Here is an 18,585-nt window from a genome sequence, read left to right as displayed (position 1 = left end):
GACCACGTTCTTCTGTACAGTCATCTTTTGTAGAATGTCTTGCCCCAAAAATTCCCAAAATGATGGTGTCAGCATGTCTATCAATATACCCCCACACTATACACACACTACACACACCACAGACACCATACACAGCCATATTGCCCTCCAAAATATGGGTCATGTACACAAGAAAAAGCATTTTTCTGTCAAGAATTGCTGTAAAGTCTCATGAATGAACAATATGATATTAACAATTGATTTATATATTTTTTTAAAACAGAAAATACATGTTTGGGCCAGAGGATGGATCTTGTTTTTGTCCTGGATACCTCCACCAGTGTCACAGAACCCAACTTCAGACTCATACAAGACTTCTTGAAGTTCTTCCTATTCAAAGCTGATGTTGATAATGACCAAGTACGAGTTGGAATTGTCATCTACAGTACCAAAGTTGCCATTCAGTTCCAGATGAGTGACCATGTAGGAAATAAGAGAGGACTTTACAAAGCCATTGACAAAATACCCTATATGTATGGAAGTACCAACACCTATGGTGGTCTGAACACAATGAGGACTCAGATGTACAAACCAGCAACAGGAGACCGACCTGATGTAAGAAATGTCTGTATTCTCATCACTGATGGTGTGTCCAATATCAATGCCAGAAGAGTACAGCCTGAGGCTAAAAAAGTCAGAAGTGATGGAATCCATGTCTATGTCATTGGTATTGGTCTAACAGACACCAGAGAAATTGATGGTATTGCCACACCCCCTCTAGAAGAGAACAGATTTACTGTCACTGATTTCAGTGATTTGAAGCAGATGAGGAATCAAGTGTTTGAGTCTTTGAACAAAGGATGTGACAGTAAGTATCTAAATATCATTAGAAACAAATGTTTTCAATTTTAGGAACATTAGATAAATCTGATTTATCTGATTTTCGATACGAATATGTTTAGCTTGCAAGATCATAATCTTATGTCACATAGGGTTGTTCATTTATGTTGGCATCTGTTGGCAACTTTCTTCATTTTCACACAACATTCACACAGAGCCTGAAGTCAAGATGGGATTCTTTTAACCTTGTAAAGGGCAGATTTGCACCCAGTCAAGGTTTTAATTGTGTCAAGTGTCATGTATAATTTTTTGTACTTTTTGTTTTAGCAACTACAACAACAACAACAACAACTACGACAACTACAACAACTACAACTACAACAACTACTACGACGACAACTACTCCTCCACCACCAGGTAGGGCACACACGGTTAACATTTGTGAAATTTGTCAATGTACTACTATTTTTAAAGTGGACATTTAAAAACTGATGTTATTCTGTGTCCCCCCCAAAAGAAGGTGATATTAAAAAATAACAGATGATTACAGAAATAGGTATCAAGTGTTGGTAATGGATAGATAAGGAACAGGATGTGCTAGGTGTAACAACTCAATCAACAGAACATGTTGGCAGTGCATTGTAAGGGTGCAGACAACCAAGAAAGACTGCAGGGCTATGTAGTGAAAAAATGATTTGATCGATAATGGGTCATGTCCCCATGATTGGCCAAATATTCCTTCATATGGCATGGCATGGTCTGAATCAATCTCCGAATAATAATTTGAGGGAGTCTTACCCACCCCTCTTGTGGTATCGTTGCCCATTTCAGCTAATGTAGCAGGTAACCTATGACATCAGCATACACATCTCCCGATCATGTTCATATGAGATTTGTTAGGATGCTTCCAGATACATCCATGCCTATCTAGAAAGTGCAATATGAATTTGTACTCATCCGAAAATATTACACAAGACCACAGATGATTCCCCTGGTTTCTACTTTCCATTATGGAGGCTCAATCATTAACATTTTGTGTCTGGAGAAACCTGTTCCAAAGTCTGCAAATCACAGTCTGGGACATATTGGCTACCTCTCGCTGAGTTCTGCCAGTTTGAAGCATGCTAATAACCCTTTGGCAGTCATCATGTTGTAGACACATACCCTATCTTATCATACATAGTGCATTGAAGCAAGCATAGAGGCCTCACATGCTGCTGTTGTTAATGAGTGAGTGAGTGAGTGAGTATGGTTTTACGCCGCTTTTAGCAATATTCCAGCAATATCACGGCGGGGGACACCAGAAATGAGCTTCACACATTGTAGCTGTTGTTAATGAAAATCAACAATACTAATGGCTCTGAGCATTTTGATGACCTTTGACTGAAGTGTCATTTCAAGAATGACCCCCTACCCATGTGCACAGAGAAGTTGCTTGACCACGAGCAATGTATCAGTTGTGTTGGACACTTCCTGTTTTTGGAGAGTATATATATATATACAATATATTACAATATGTGGGTTATTTAAATCTGCATATCTGTTCTGCATGATATTCAGTTAATGAATGACATTTGCCAACAATTACTTTCATAAACGTTTTTAATAATCAGCAGAAACTGACTCCACATCATCCCTATCAGTAGGCAAATGCCATATCTTGAAACATCTTTGACTGAAATCAGGAACATTCATATTTAATCTTATAGATTGCCCTGGACAGAGGATGGATCTTGTATTTATCCTGGATACCTCCACCAGTGTCACAGAACCCAACTTCAGACTCATACAAGACTTCTTGAAGTTCTTCCTATTCAAGGCTGATATTGATGGTGACCAAGTACGAGTTGGCATTGTCATCTACAGTACCAAAGTTGCCATCCAGTTCCAGATGAGTGAATATGTAGCAGATAAGAGAGGGGTTTATAAGGCCATTGACAATATACCCTATATGTATGGAAGTACTAACACCTATGGTGGACTTAATGTAATGAGGACTCAAATGTTCACACCAGCAACAGGAGACCGACCTGATGTTCACAATGTCTGTATTCTCATCACTGATGGTGTGTCCAATATCAATGCCAGAAGAGTACAGCCTGAGGCTAAAAAAGTCAGAGATCAGGGAATCCATGTCTATGTCATTGGTATTGGTCTAACAGACACCAAAGAAATTGACAAAATTGCCACACCCCCTCTAGAAGAGAACAGATTTACTGTCACCGATTTCAGTGACTTGAAGCAGATGAGGAATCAAGTGTTTGAATCCCTGAATAAAGGGTGCAATGGTAAGTGCTTAAAGTTTTGGAAAATGCTTGTGAATCAACAAGATTGTATGAATTAAATTAAATGAAGTATTTGATTCTTTTTTACAGAAAAGCAGAAAACTAAAGATAACTATGGAACAATTAAAGCTTGGATTTATTCAAAATGGTAACAGATTAACTATTCCAATATTGAAAATCGGCTGTCATAGAGATGAATGGGTTACCAGAATGTTTTAGTTATCATTATCAAAAGCAGTGAAAGCTGCATTGTCATAATTGTTGATTGACAAATGTACAGTGTACACACACACAAACACACAAATACACACACACACAAACACACAAACACATGCATACATTGTTCCATAATATACCATTGTAGTTAAAGGTTCCTATCACTTTGACATATGCACTGTAAATATACAGTATTAAAGAGAATACACATACAAGGGTGATCAGGCTAATACTTATCATGTTGCTTTATTTTTTTCAGGACCTGTGGCAACTACACCACCTCCTACACCAGGTAGGGCAATACTTAATTACATGCTTTGGCCATTTAAATACTCAAAGGGTTTTTGATTTTTGCAGTCTTCGAAAGGGTTTATGTTCAGTGCTATCAAAACATTTTAATTCCTTATGGCATCCTCATGGGCATTGCTTGTGCTCCCCTCCTTTGTGAATATGAATAAGAATTGCTGCTCTGATTGATCAAAACTCAGGACTTTGGTCAACAGGTTTTACTGATATTGTACAATAATAATTCCCCACAAATGATTTACCCACCAGAAGTAGAGATCAGTGAAAATGACTCATCTGTTTCATATTTACATCTTTGCATAGAGGATTCAGAGTGAAAAAAAGCTATCCACAAAACTGTAAGACAAGAGGGATGGCTGCAACTTTCCAACAGTCAACATTCGTATTGATCTAAATCTGTGCTAATTTCCTCTCATTTATACCAGGCCATTTCTTGATTTGTTGGTTGAAGATAGGGACATTTTGGCCATATTTATTCATGATTGATGGAGGAGCATGATTGTGTATTCAAAACCTGTTATGTATTGGTGATAACTACCAACTACAAGTCGTATGAAAAGCACTTAAAATCTAAAGTACCCTCTGAATATTATCCTAATGTCATATTTCTTCTTTTTTGCAGCCTAATATTTTTTTCTTTTCTTTCAACTCATTCAAATTCAAACCTATATCACTGCAAATACCTAAGAGCAACAAAAAAACATTTCCATAATCATAAGAAATCTCCAAAAGCAGAGTCCATCACAAAAACTCAAATTGACAAAGGAAATGACTATGATTAAGAGTAACATCCCCATGAAATGATTATATATACAGCCAATGTGAAGAAAATTGGTAATTTATTCATTCATTATGTTACTTTTGTGGAGATGTTTGGCAAACTATTTTATTTGTTTTTTCATAACTGACTACTTTAGTGTTTACTACACACATTTCAGGAAAGTTTTTGACCTCAATTATTTGGTATACTACAGGGATGTTGAACGATGAATTCATTGCAGATCAACTCATTTTTTTATTTCAGGGTACTCTGACACAGGCTATGATGTCATCTTTATGCTGGATGGTTCAGTTGATGATAGATATTTTGGATGGATGAAAAATTATGCCGCCTACTTCGCGTCTCAAATGAGCATTGACAACGGTATTTGGCGTGTGGGTGGAATGACATTCTCAAATGGTGGACCAAGTCTTGGTTTCAACTTAAACGAATATGGATGGAATAGTGACGTGGCTAATGCTCTGGGCAACTCCATGAACAACAGGCCTGGTGGCAGACCAGATCAAGCTCAAGCTTTCGATTATGTTCGCTCAAACATGTTCACTGGACGCAATGGTGACAGGCCCAATGCTCGCAACTATATTGTGCTGATGACTGCCAATGAGGAGAGTTTGAACCAAGGTCAGACTTTGGCTGCTGCCAATAGGCTGAAGAATGACTTGGTGGGTATATACACAGTTGGTATCCACCTTGGTGACACATATGAGTTGGATGGTGTTACTACGAAGCCCATCAATGAACATCAGTGGCTTATCAATGATGAGAGTGATTTCAACGGGCTGGCTGGAATCATGGGCTCTTACATGGAGAGAGGTAAAGATTGACATTTCTTCACACTACTTCAATTTTAATTTTTAATATATTGTTAAGATAGATATGTTACCTTATGCAGTTACATATATATCAATGTAGTCTTTCATTCAAACCCTTTCACTTTGAAACATTCATTTAAAAAAGTGCATTTTTAGATGACCTGACTGAAAGTCAGTTGATCTTATGTCATGGCCTGTTTGTCCGGCATCCGGCATAAACATCATCTTTTCAGAAATCACTGTGCTGATGAAACAGTAACTACACCTGCTTGTTCCTACCCGTGATGACTCCTCAAATTGCTTAAGAGGTTCAAGTCTAACTGCAATATTGAAAAACATATTCATGGCCATTACTCAGTCATTTTAGAATTTGGTTATTGTGTAGAGTAGTTGGGCTCAACATATATGATCCAGTGTTGGCCGTAGTTCTAAGTTTGACCTTAATTTGACTTTAGACTTTTGACCATGCTCCTAAATTCTCTGAAAATGCATTTCTTCTCATTGTAAACATTACCTACTCAGAAACCACTGATCCAATGAATTTGAAAGTTCACATGCTTTTTCCCACCAATGATGACACCTGAATTTCTTCAAGCTTAGCAGCTATATTCAACAACCATTGTATGACAATTACTCAGTCATTTTTTAACAAAATTTTAGATTTTGAACTAGTTTGACCATACTCTTAAATTCTCTCAAATTGCATCTTTTGCCTCTATACCGCAACATCTAGCCACTGTACTGAAATGCATGCATATAGCCTGTATGTAGACAATTAAGATATTTTTTTATGTTTTAAAGTGTGATATTCAAATATCAAAGGCAATAATTTGAATTGACAAACCTCATCAAAGCAGCCTGGAAAAGACGATTAGTCAGTCCCACTGTCTTGCTTCGAGTGATTTACTGTGTAATTATCATGGAACTGTTCTGGGTGAACAATACCTTCCAAATGGCGTGCTGGTTTTCTTGGGGAATTAGTCAGCAAAGAGCCAGAGTCACATGAGACTAATCACAATTTTATTTACAAGAACAATTAACAATTTACAATATACTTAGAAAATAACTGAGGGTGCCACAGAGAGTCGGTACAACACTCTGGGCTGTGGGAGAGAGGTCTGCTTGGTAAGAGAGTCAAACCCCTTCACTCAATCTCTCCTTTTTTAATCTCTCTGGACCAAGGCTTATATAGCCAAGGTCACCTGACATTTAGTAAGTTATAAATATGAATGTAAACAGTAAATCATCAGTGACATACTTGCACATCCTGTTCAGGATGGCAGACGGTCGATGTACACAAAAATGGGGATTAACAAATAGGATTACCATCTTATAAATAATAGCAATTAAGTGTTTCAAGCCATATAGATGTCATGGCTCCAGGGTAATGAGCCTTTGCAATTAAATGTTCTTCAGACAATGGGTGTCGTAAATCAGTCGCCATGACAGATCATTGAATCACTCAGAACATATATTGCAGTACATGACAATAGATATATGATTGTTGAGGCAAAATCATATACTGCTTATGCAACAGCATGAATCCTCAGCAACCCATGCCTGCCATGAAAGGTGACTATGCTTGTCGTAAGAGGCGACTTACGGTATCGAGTGGTCAAGCTCGCTGACTTGGTTGATGCATGTCATCGGTCCCAATTGCATGGATCGATGCTCATTATGTCACTCACTGGATTGTCTGGTCCAGACTTGATTATTTACAGAACATTATATAGCTGGAATATTGCTGAGTGCGGCGTTAACAACAAACAAACAACCAAACAACAGCATGAACATTGCTGTAGAGGTGAAGGCTGTACTGGTTAACTGTCTATAGGTGTGATAATAACACATACCTCCCCACTGGCTGGCTTGTTTCTTTGGATTTTTATAGTTTCTTGAAGTTTCCTCTTTTTCCATTGTTTTGATATTGGTATGGATAAGTTAGGTTTGTTGCCAGGACATTACATGGTCGTGATTGTTAATGAAGTCTTCTGAAAGGACAAGCTGAAGAGATTCTGTATGTTAATGCTTATGAGTATCAGTGTCTTTGTGTAATTGTGTACTTATAATGTTTCAGCTCCGCCTATCACCAGGGCTCCACCAACAAGCCCTCCAGTTTCAGGTTCAGTTAATGACTTATCTTTTCTTGTTGCCTTTGGGACTTAATTGTCTGAAACACTTTATAAACTCACGGGCAAAAGAAACGCTGGCTTCTAATATTCGCATCTAATAAAGACATATGAAAAATTATGTCAACAGATATCATTTTATTTTACAGAAACAACAATAGACATCAGGTTTACGAACTCTGACAGCAACGTGATGATATGTTCAGGAATTATGAGCATTTTTGGAAGAGGTGTTTGAATGTTCATAATTCGATCATTTTCTTATTCTTGTTGTCAAACAATAACACACCTGAAAATCACAATTGATCGTCAATATCGAGTGTGTCCACCTCTAGCATGTATGCACTCCCTGACATGACGTCGTACTGATTTTACCAGTCTCCTCACAATAGCTGGAGTGATGAGACGCCACTCTGCTTGCAGTGCCTGCGTCAAGGTCTGTCTGTCATGTGGGGGATGCTGACGTTGCCGAATACGTCTCCCAAGATGGTCCCAGAGGTGTTCTATTGGATTCATGTCAGGGGTTTGGGCTGGCCACGGGAGAACTTGTATGTTGTTTGCATTCAAAAAATCTCTTGTAACACGTTTGGAGTGGCGTTATCCTGTTGCAACAGCGTTCTGGGATTATTTTGCAGGAATGGAAGTACGGCTGGTGTATGGACCTGGTTCATATAGCCGTTAGTGATGAGGTTACCATTTATAAGCACCAGGTCGGTCTTTGTGTCACCGCAAATACCACCCCAGATCATCACACTGCCAACGCCATGGGGGTGCACTTCATGAATGCAGCAACGTGACGTACGTTCGCCTCTATGCCGGTAAACTCGCAATCGGCCGTCAGCACTGAAAACCTGGAACCTAATATCATCGGTAAACAGCACTCTGTCCCAATGTCGTCTTTGCCAGCGTTGCACTGTACGAGCCCACCTCAATCTGTTGAGTCTATGTTGTCAGGTCAAGGTCATTCCCCTCAAAGGTCGATAAGCTCTCTAACCAAAATGGCGGAGACGTCGGCCTACAGTCCTTCTGCTGACGGTGTGTTGGAAAGCATTTTGTGCTGATGACGTCACAGTGAGGAATCTGTTACGTAGGTGCAACATATGCAAATAGCGGTCTTTGTTGGGCGTGGTTACTCGTGGTCTTCCACTTCGTGGTTTGTCTGATGTCCGGCCAGTATCTCCAAAACGTTTCACCAGTCTCTCGATGGTGGTTTTGTGACAGTTCATGATTTCTGCAACTCTGGTCTGAGTTTCACCCATCTGCAACATTCCTATTGCTCTCCATCGCTGCTCAGACGTCAAACCTGGCATTCTTGTAGGTGAAATCTAAACGATTCAATGCTACAGAAGGTTTCTGTGCACAATTCATATCTAAATCTAGCACGAAATTGTCTGTATGCAATTTTTACAAAACGAGGGAAAAAACGTATTTCTCCGAAAATCACGTGCTGCAAATTCGCCACGACCCCTAGGAAATAATTGGTGCGTTGTTTTTATATGGTATCGAATCATGGTTTTAGGTTTTGATCAAAACTGTGTCAACGTTTATAAAACCAGCATTTCTTTTGCCCGTGAGTTTACTAATAGAATACTAAAAGTCATCAGAAGAAACACATTAAAGTACTATCACACATGAAGTCACCTTATGTGAAACTAGTTTTACATCTAGAACATCAAGTTATCTGAGTTTTCCCTAAATTTGTAATTGTCAGATATATTCAATCAAGTACTTGTGATAGATTCTATGTTTCCAGACAAATGAAACCCTTTATATTAAGTATTTATTTGGTGTGTTTTTTTCTGTACATGTTTATCTTGGATGTCGTTCAACATTTGTGACTCGGATTATACCTGTAAACAACAGTGCCTTGCGATTTCTTATTTCAAACAATTTGCAAGAGGAATTAAGTGATATGTTTCTCTTTTAAATTTGGGGTAGGGATTTTGTTGAAACTTTGACTATTCTCCTGACCCCAATCCATGAAGGGTCTTTATAAGAGATATGGGAGTCCTTTTCATCCTTAGGTACAACATTATATTACTTTAATAGCAATAAGTACTTAGTCTTTATAAAGATACTGGGACATTTCAAAACACTGATAATATTTATTCATATTATCTTTTGTTCACCCCTTGGGATACAGCTTGGAGGCCTTGATCATTTATGCATTTCTTATGTGCAAACCATGTATAATTTTAGTGTCTTTGTGCTGCATTGTTTTGCATGATTGCACTCACGCTCAAAGCTTCATGCTTTTGATACAGTTTAGAGTATATTGAAATGCCAGATAGTTGTGTAGATTTACATATCCACAATGTGAGTGAGCACTACAAATGCTAATAGGGCATTTTACCGGTACTTGTTTTCATTTATTGTTTTAGGATTTTAGACAAGGCTGAAAGATTCATTAATTAATACTTTTAAAATATTCACTTTAATTTTTTATGCAAAAATCACTGAACTAATTTAATGTTTTTGTCTTTTGTATGCTTGTAATGAACTGTGATGTACCATAAGTGTAATACAAACTGTATTTGTAATGCTCTTGTTTCGCAATGTCTTTCATGTGTTTGTCTGTCATGTCATGTCAAACATATAAAAATCCTACACCAGTAATACTATAACAACATTTTACTTCCATTTGAATATACAGATACATGTTTGGGCCAGAGGATGGATCTTGTTTTCATCCTGGATACTTCAACCAGTGTCACAGAACCCAACTTTAGACTCATACAGGACTTCTTGAAGTTCTTCCTCTTCTCTGCTGATATTGATAATGACCAAGTACGAGTTGGTATTGTCATCTACAGTACCAAAGTTGCCATCCAGTTCCAGATGATTGAATATGTAGGAAATAAGAGAGGACTTTATAAGGCCATTGACAAAATACCATACATGTATGGAAGTACTAACACCTATGGTGGACTGAACACAATGAGGACTCGGATGTACAAACCAGAAACAGGAGACCGACCTGATGTAAGAAATGTCTGTATTCTCATCACTGATGGTGTGTCCAATATCAATGCCAGAAGAGTACAGCCTGAGGCTAAAAAAGTCAGAAGTGATGGAATCCATGTCTATGTCATTGGTATTGGTCTGACAGACACCAAAGAAATTGATGGTATTGCCACACCCCCTCTAGAAGAGAACAGATTTACTGTCAATGATTTCAGTGATTTGAAGAAGATGAGGAATCAAGTGTTTGAGTCTTTGAACAAAGGATGTGACAGTAAGTTTTTGAACGCAAAATGTGTTCATCAGATAAAGTTTATCTGGTATGCAGGACCATAGAAGCATTTGTATTCAGTTGTCCTCCTTTTGTGTTCACATCTGTATTTAGCATCCCAGTGAAATGGAACTGCTTGAAGTTTGTAATTGAACCATGAATTTTCTAAGACCTACTACACAAAGATTATGGCCACCAGGTATCATTTTAGCATGGACTTCTTCCAGATGTCTCTGGGGAATTCTTTTTGCACATGTCATGAATATGTCAGAAGACATGGTTATAAGAGAGAAAGAAATATGAATGCATTTATCATTAAACTTACCTTCTTTCGGATGGGACCTTGCTGTGGAAATATTTTGTGTAAACATGGTTACATCATTGTCAGTTGCTCAGGCAAGGAGTGCTGCTATTTGGCGTCTTTTGGCACATACTTTTTTATGCAAATTGTGTGAGTGGCGATATTCTTAGTGTACTTTTCACAGGCACCTTGTGTCAGTGATCCATTCATATGGTTTTCACTGCTGTTTTGACTTTTGCTTATGGTGGGATCAGTTTCATCGGATGATCGATGAAACTGGCTGTTCTCAGTTGTTGGCAGTTGTATTCACAGGAAATGTTGATGTCATAGCTATCAAAGGTCAAGATCTTCTTTGAGTTTATTGTGAAACATGTACTACTTTTCCAATAATGAGACTTGGATAGTTGTTGGATCTTGAGAAGTTATCTCATAAAAGTAAAGGTCTGGAAATTCTGTTTTTGGAATTGAAGTTCATATTGGTCTTTACCGGGTAAGCCCCAAATATTAAGCAACAACATATATAATAAATTCTGTAAGCTGCAGAATCACACCCAGTCTAGGCAGCAATTTATTCATTCATGTGAGACAGTGATTGAATGCAGTCAAGCCAAATGCAATTTTTTCTTCTGACTGTTGTGTTGTTTTACTAAATTTCTATTTGTTCCAGCAACAACAACTACAACTACAACTACAACTACAACAACAACAACAACAACAACAACCACTACTACGACCACAACTACTCCTCCACCACCAGGTTGGATAGCACTTGTTGAATATGATTAACTAAAAATACTGTTAATGTAAATGTTTTAACTTATCCTATCTCACTCAATGCATCTCATCCTTCTTCTTCCAATCCTTGTGTAGAAACATCCCAAAACAAAGTTTCCAGCTTCTAAGCTATTTCGCCCAAACACCCCTTGCATCACCATTGCGACCCCCCTGTCAATCAGGTCCTGCACCTGGATCTCATGCAGCTTATGTACATGTGCTGATCACCTGACACTCTCTGCCTCATTATTCTCTGTCTCTTCGCATCACAGTGGAGACATACCACCTGAATATTTTAGAGAATATTTTAGGCCATTTATTTCTCAAAAGTCTAATGGAGTTCAGCACACTCCTTACAACAAATGGACATGGACCAACAGAAACAGCCTGTAAGAAATGCCATCATATATTTTCTGCGATGGATCCACTCAGTCCATGTTGCGACTGTCAGGGAGTCTGCAAACTTATGTGCCGATACAAAGAATGTTCTCAAGAGGCATTCAACTAATATCTAAAGAAACGCCAGAAGAGGAACGTAGATCACAGATCAAATTCTAAGGACACATAGCATGGACCTTCCTCTTCAAAAAAGCCTAGATGTACAATGAAGGCTAGCGTCCGTCAGACCCTTGAGACAGTGGTGAAGCAACCACCCCCAGCCACCATAACATCTCTAACAGTCGAGGACAACATATACCGATGCTACAACCACGACCATTGCACAGACAACTCCAGGTACTACGGTTATGGACAGGAGGGAAAACACACCTATACCTGAAAGCCAGATTTCTCCTCCGTCATCTACGGGCAGTTACGCCCAGGTTTAGCCGGCTCTGATTCTACCCTGGATCACAGACTCACATCAGAGAATGATTTACTCAAGGGATTTGTGATGACTAGTAATACGGCTTCTCCCATCATGCTGCCTCCAGCGCCCATCATGACGGACCTCTCTAAGAAGTTGGACTTGGCCTTGCAGCCATCCATTGGCAGAAGGACAAGCTGTCTACGCCTCGCTTCAACATCGGTGAGACAGGGACGCAAGGAATAACTACCATGACCTCTTCCCAGAGTTGGGTTGTAACATCGCTACCATCGCTACCACCGCCCCAAACGTTCCTCTACAACATCGGTTATTGATGCATCAGAAAGACCCTTCCCTTATTATCTACCAACAGAGGTGATAGGGATGTCTGTGACCCAGGCTAGGACTTCTGAGGTAGCCTACATTGGAGGGACCATAAATCTAATCCAAATTCCAGGATGTTATGGATCTTATCACACATAAGTTAGGATCACTCACTGTGCTACAGCACAGATGCCTACTCAACTACTGTCCTTGAAAAGAACATCATAAGGTAAGATAATTCCAGATGCCATGGTCATCTCCCTATCTTTTTGATAACAGAATCCAGGATGTGGCTCAAGAAGTAACATGAAGCTGTTCAATGCGCAATTCCTAAAGAAACCGTCTCACTCCTCCACACCATCATTTGACTACTACGTGGATCAACAAGACGCTTGCCTGCACATACCCATCTATCGAGAGTACCACCATAACCTCCGCTTTATTTTAGCCAGTGGCAGTTGTTCCCATTAGGAATTTCTTCGACCCCCATGGCTTAAACGTCAGAGGAATCATCCTCAAGTCATTCATCTATGACTGCATCGAGGCCCATGCCAACTGGAATGTTCTAGTCAAGCATCTCGCCTTCGCGCAGAGATAACTTCATCAGTTAGGTTGACCAGACAACACAGTCGGAAACCACACCCTCTCAGCAACTGCACTTCATCGGAGCTGTTTTCGGCACAGATTTCGGGAAGATGTCCATTCAGCTGGACAGGTGGAAGAAGATACAAGGACTCGTGCCATTAGCATTCAGACAGAGTCTACTTCTTTGACAATTGCAACAATTGCTCGGTCTACTGATGTCGGCTCATGTTCTCACCGAGAGAGGTCAACTACATCTACGGCCAATTCAGTGTTTTCTTAGCTCTCATCTTCGGGTCAACGATTGTCGGGTCTCAATTCAGCTCCCATTGTGCCTATACAGACATCTACAAGGTGGCCATCCAAGATGAACATCTGCTCCGGAGTCGCCCTGGAACCCTTTCTATCCAATGCTTCACCTGTTCGTGGATGCATCGCCAGTGGGTTGGGGAGCACACCTGCAGGATCGTCAGACATCAGGACTTTGGTCAGCAATAGAATCAAGCCTCCACCTCAACAATCTCAAATTCAAGGCAGTCATTCTAGTGATCTCCCATTGGGTGGAAGTGCTTCGGTCATTTTGACTTATTATACTGTCAGACAATGCCTCAGTCTTTTGGTACATCAAGATGGGATCAACCGGGTCAGCATCCCTTCTGACTCTGACGATAGGCTTGTTTCATCTCATCAATACTCTGAACATGAATGGCTTCTACATCTTGAAATCTTCAAGGGGATTTGTCGCCTTTCTTTGCCCAGAGATCAACCTATTCGCCACCAGGCTCAACACACAACTCCCCAGATTCGTCTCTCCAATTCCGGATCAAAAGGTGTGGCCATATCGTGGGAGAGTCTCAACGCTTACACCTTTCCACCTTCAGCGCTTCTACCACGGGTGATTCAGAAGGTGGTCACCATGACTCAGGTATTCCTGATTTAGATCGAGCCTTACTGGCCAGCTCACAGCTGGTTCACAGTGTTGGTAGACCTCGCAAAGGGGAACCATCATCCACTTCCCTTGCTAAGAGATCTTCTTCTTCAACCTTACTCCAGCCTACTACATCTATGCGTCTGGCTTATCTCCAGAAGTCCTTAGTCGCAAAAGGGTACTAAAGGCAAATAGCGAAGACGATCACTGAGGCTCATCATACTTTGACTAAATCCTTGTTCCATCATAAATGGAAAGCCTTCGATTGGATACTGCCACGACAGGTCTACTGCCTCTCCTACTACTGCTTCTCCACAGCAAGTTGCAGAATATCTTCAGCATCTTCATTCCACCAGGAACCTTAAGACTTCAACATTATCTACGCATCTAGCAGCTCTAAGTTCTGTCATCGCTACAACAATGAACCTGAAGATTGCTTTAGTCCCAGAACTTCAAGCTCTTCTCCACTCCTATAAAGACCCCAACTAGTTGTCCAGATTTCGTCCACCAAATTGGGATTTAAACGTTACCTTTCGACACTTCATGTCAGCAGAGTACGAACTGCTGGGAGAGAAAGACTTCGAGGGGATTACTCTCATAACAGCCTTCCTCCTAGCTTTGGCTACTGCTGAGAGAACCAACTCCTAGGGCACCCTGACAGACTATTCACCATCCCCCCTGTGGCCTCTTTTCTACATCCTGAGGATCACAAGGACATCTCCCTTTGTGCAGATGCAGGTATCATCGACATTCTGACGATCCTGGAAAATATTGTTCATCCCTATCTCCCAGGTGGTTACCTCAGAGGTCTCCCATACAGTGGTCTCCTTTTGGTTACAATATACAATTCTCTGTGCCTACAACTTTGCGGGATTGCCGCCACCTCAGACATCGAATCCTCATGATGCAAGAGCTGTCGCCTTCGCAATGGTCCTGCATAGCAATTGCCCCCTCAGTGCTATCATTGAAGAATGTTTCTGGACGTCTGACACAGTCTTCACCTCCCTCTTCTTACCAGATATCTCTGTAACTGATGTCCACTTCGGTCCGCTAGTCCTGGCTCGACAATTAACATCAGCCCGCAAATCAGGCCTATGTCATAAGAGCGTATGGATGAGTTTGCTTGTAGAGCAGATTGACTAGAGATCCCTTCCAGATTATTTAAAAGTGTTGGATGAATAGGTTACTCTACTTCAAACTACTTGGTCGTCAAAGTACGAAAACACAACTCTCGTGTTACACCCCATGGCATTTCGTGTGTCCTAGTAGCGTAAAGGAGTATTCTCACTCAAAGCGCTGTGATCCACCCATAAAATCACAAGTATGTCGTCGGACGCAAATATGTGACAATCTTAGGATTGAAGCATGTTTAGCACTAGCTTCTTTGTGTATATCTCACATTTATAAGAAAAATACAGGCTGGGGTAATCTGTGACCCGGCTTCAAACCATGGGATAAAGGCATAGAGGGAGGTAGGATAAGTTTAAAAATTTGTAAATTTTACAGTAAATTGTATATTTATTATTCTTATCCTATCTTACACGAACTATGCCCGCCCTTCCATCCTCGCATCACAATTACACAGCCTGTCAACTCCAAGAAAGAAAATGATGAGGCAGAGAGTGTCAGGTGATCAGCACACGAGATCCAGGTGCAAGACTTGATTGACAGGGTGGTCACCAAGTTGATGAAAGGGGTGTTTGGGCAAATGAAGCTTAGAAGCTTGAAACTTTGTTTTGGGATATTTCCACACGAGGATTGAAAGAAAGAGGATGCATCGAGTGAGATAGGATAAGTATCATAAATATACAATTAACTGTAAAATTTACAAATTTAGCTCACCTTTACTGAAAAGACACCTGTGCTTATGTTGTCACAAGTCGTCATCATTACATTAAATTACATTTTTTTATTACTTCAAGGTGGTTTGATGGATTCATCTGAATCTTGTGAATGTGAATGTATGTTTCCATAATTACATGAGGTTAAAGTTTGTTCAAGGCATCAAAATTAGAAGACAAAAAATTCAAACATCTTCTTTGCCAAAACTTAAAGAGCCAGGGGCCAAAGACTTGGTAGGCAAGATGGTCACCATATGTAGTTCCAAGTTTGTTCAAGGCAACTTGATAAGAAATCAAGTATGGCTGCTGACATTTCTCTGCCATTAATGTTAAAAATGGAGTTGTTTCAATTCAACACATTCAACATTCCATTTTGCAATATTATGTGTTTGGCTTTGTTTTGACCATGCTCTTTTATTAGGGTATATTTGGTTTTGTAAACTTCTCTGAAGAAACTGCAATCATGAGGGAAATGAACTTTAGCATCATATTTTGTTCGAATCATTAATTTTTATTCCTCAGTACTTAAATGCAGAATGTTTTTGAATACCAATGCTGACATGAGCTTGTATTAAGAGTCTTTGTAGACATTTAAAACTGTTGATTCTATATCCAGGTGAGCTACAGTGCCATATGTCATCTTCTGATGATGTTTGTTTTAAATAGCATGTATTTTTAACCATGAATCTTGCAGTTTGAAGAATATTTTCAACTGGTATAAAAGTAAAGGTGTTATTCTCTTCTTGCATTGAAATATCTTTAGCTAACCTAGGCAATAATTAAAAATACTTGTTAAATAGATGAAACAACTTCATTTTTTACCATACATAGCTAACAGAGCTATATATCATTTTGAGCTCTCATTGACTTGGCTCTCTTGTTGACTGGTAAGAAATAAAACTTGAAATCTGTGAAATCAGCATCTGAACCTCATAGCTCTTACATCATCCCTTTAAATCACAGATTGCCCTGGGCAGAGGATGGATCTTGTATTTATCCTGGATACCTCCACCAGTGTCACAGAACCCAACTTCAGACTCATACAGGACTTCTTGAAGTTCTTCCTCTTCAAGGCTGATATTGATGGTGACCAAGTACGAGTTGGCATTGTCATCTACAGTACCAAAGTTGCCATCCAGTTCCAGATGAGTGAATATGTAGCAGATAAGAGAGGGGTTTATAAGGCCATTGACAATATACCCTACATGTATGGAAGTACCAACACCTATGGTGGACTAAATGTAATGAGGACTCAGATGTTCACACCAGCAACAGGAGACCGACCTGATGTTCACAATGTCTGTATTCTCATCACTGATGGTGTGTCCAATATCAATGCCAGAAGAGTACAGCCTGAGGCTGAAAAAGTCAGAAATCAGGGAATCCATGTCTATGTCATTGGTATTGGTCTAACAGACACCAAAGAAATTGACAAAATTGCCACACCCCCTCTAGAAGAGAACAGATTTACTGTCACCGATTTCAGTGATTTGAAGCAGATGAGGAATCAAGTGTTTGAGTCCCTCAATAAAGGTTGTAATGGTAAGTGCTTGTTACTGAAAATGCTAATACTTTAACTTTTTGGAACTGAAACAACAGGAGCCAAAACAGCTGTAGTTGTTTAAAGTCTGTAATTAAACTATGCTACTGACCATTATGAGATACAATGTGTATTGCATGTTTAGGGTTTTCTAAAAGGCTCCTTCTGTGAGATATGTATATGTTAGTTTAACTGGTATAATCATAGGTTTAGCGACCCCATGGGGTCTTCAGGGAAAATATTTGCTCAGTATGTACCATTATCATGAGGGCTGCTCATGATACTCTCAGTCGGTTTCTTTGCTAATTGCATGTCATCATGCCACAGTAGCATGGATCATTTCTTATGCTTTCAGTCATTGGTTTGGCATGGCTTAATTATGTACAGGTTGACCTGATATGTCTGTAATATTGCTGTTTTTAGTGTTTAATAATGTTCTCTCACTCCAGATGTTATCATAACTAAAATAATATGATATTCTTCGTGTTACTTGCTCTGACATTTTGAATTCATTTTCAGGGCCTACTCTACCACCCCCTACGCCACCCCCTACTAAACCCTCTAAAGGTCAGTCCTAAACTAGCAATGGAATTATGTGAAAACATTTGATTGATCAACACTTGAATATTCTGAGAATAATCTGAAAAATGCTATTTTCAGATTTAACGCTTGCTTGTCCCCACATACATGTATATGTACATGCTTGGTATTTATTGTTGGTGTGTCTCGAACAACTAGGTTTATGAAGCAGACATTGAAACCTTGGCTAGTAAAGACATAGTCATTATCATACAAACGGCAGCAGAGTGCATTTAATTTTAAGTTGTTTTTCTTTAAAAACAATTATCACCTTTAGATCAAATTATACTATTTAAATCATATTCCAAAGAACCACAAGGAAAGCTTAAAC

At 39.5% G+C, this 18,585-nt stretch overlaps 1 protein-coding gene across 1 annotated transcript in view; it reads left to right on the top strand.

Annotated features, from left to right (window-relative positions):
* LOC139465989 (uncharacterized) overlaps positions 1-18,585 on the top strand; it is a 232,491-nt gene that overhangs the window by 150,390 nt on the left and 63,516 nt on the right. Inside the window, exons 67-76 of the mRNA XM_071248005.1 lie at positions 263-847; positions 1,147-1,236; positions 2,529-3,107; positions 3,580-3,612; positions 4,651-5,220; positions 7,297-7,341; positions 10,002-10,583; positions 11,549-11,638; positions 17,099-17,677; positions 18,195-18,242. Coding sequence (XP_071104106.1) covers positions 263-847; positions 1,147-1,236; positions 2,529-3,107; positions 3,580-3,612; positions 4,651-5,220; positions 7,297-7,341; positions 10,002-10,583; positions 11,549-11,638; positions 17,099-17,677; positions 18,195-18,242 — 3,201 coding nt within the window. The remainder of the gene's footprint in view (positions 1-262; positions 848-1,146; positions 1,237-2,528; positions 3,108-3,579; positions 3,613-4,650; positions 5,221-7,296; positions 7,342-10,001; positions 10,584-11,548; positions 11,639-17,098; positions 17,678-18,194; positions 18,243-18,585) is intronic.

Source organism: Haliotis cracherodii, unplaced genomic scaffold (assembly GCF_022045235.1).
Source record: "Haliotis cracherodii isolate W230 unplaced genomic scaffold, xgHalCrac1.p SCAF_18, whole genome shotgun sequence".
Taxonomy (NCBI): Eukaryota; Metazoa; Mollusca; class Gastropoda; order Lepetellida; family Haliotidae; genus Haliotis; species Haliotis cracherodii.
The sequence above is the reverse complement of the archived record's forward strand: the minus strand, read 5'-3'. Positions and strand labels throughout refer to the sequence as shown.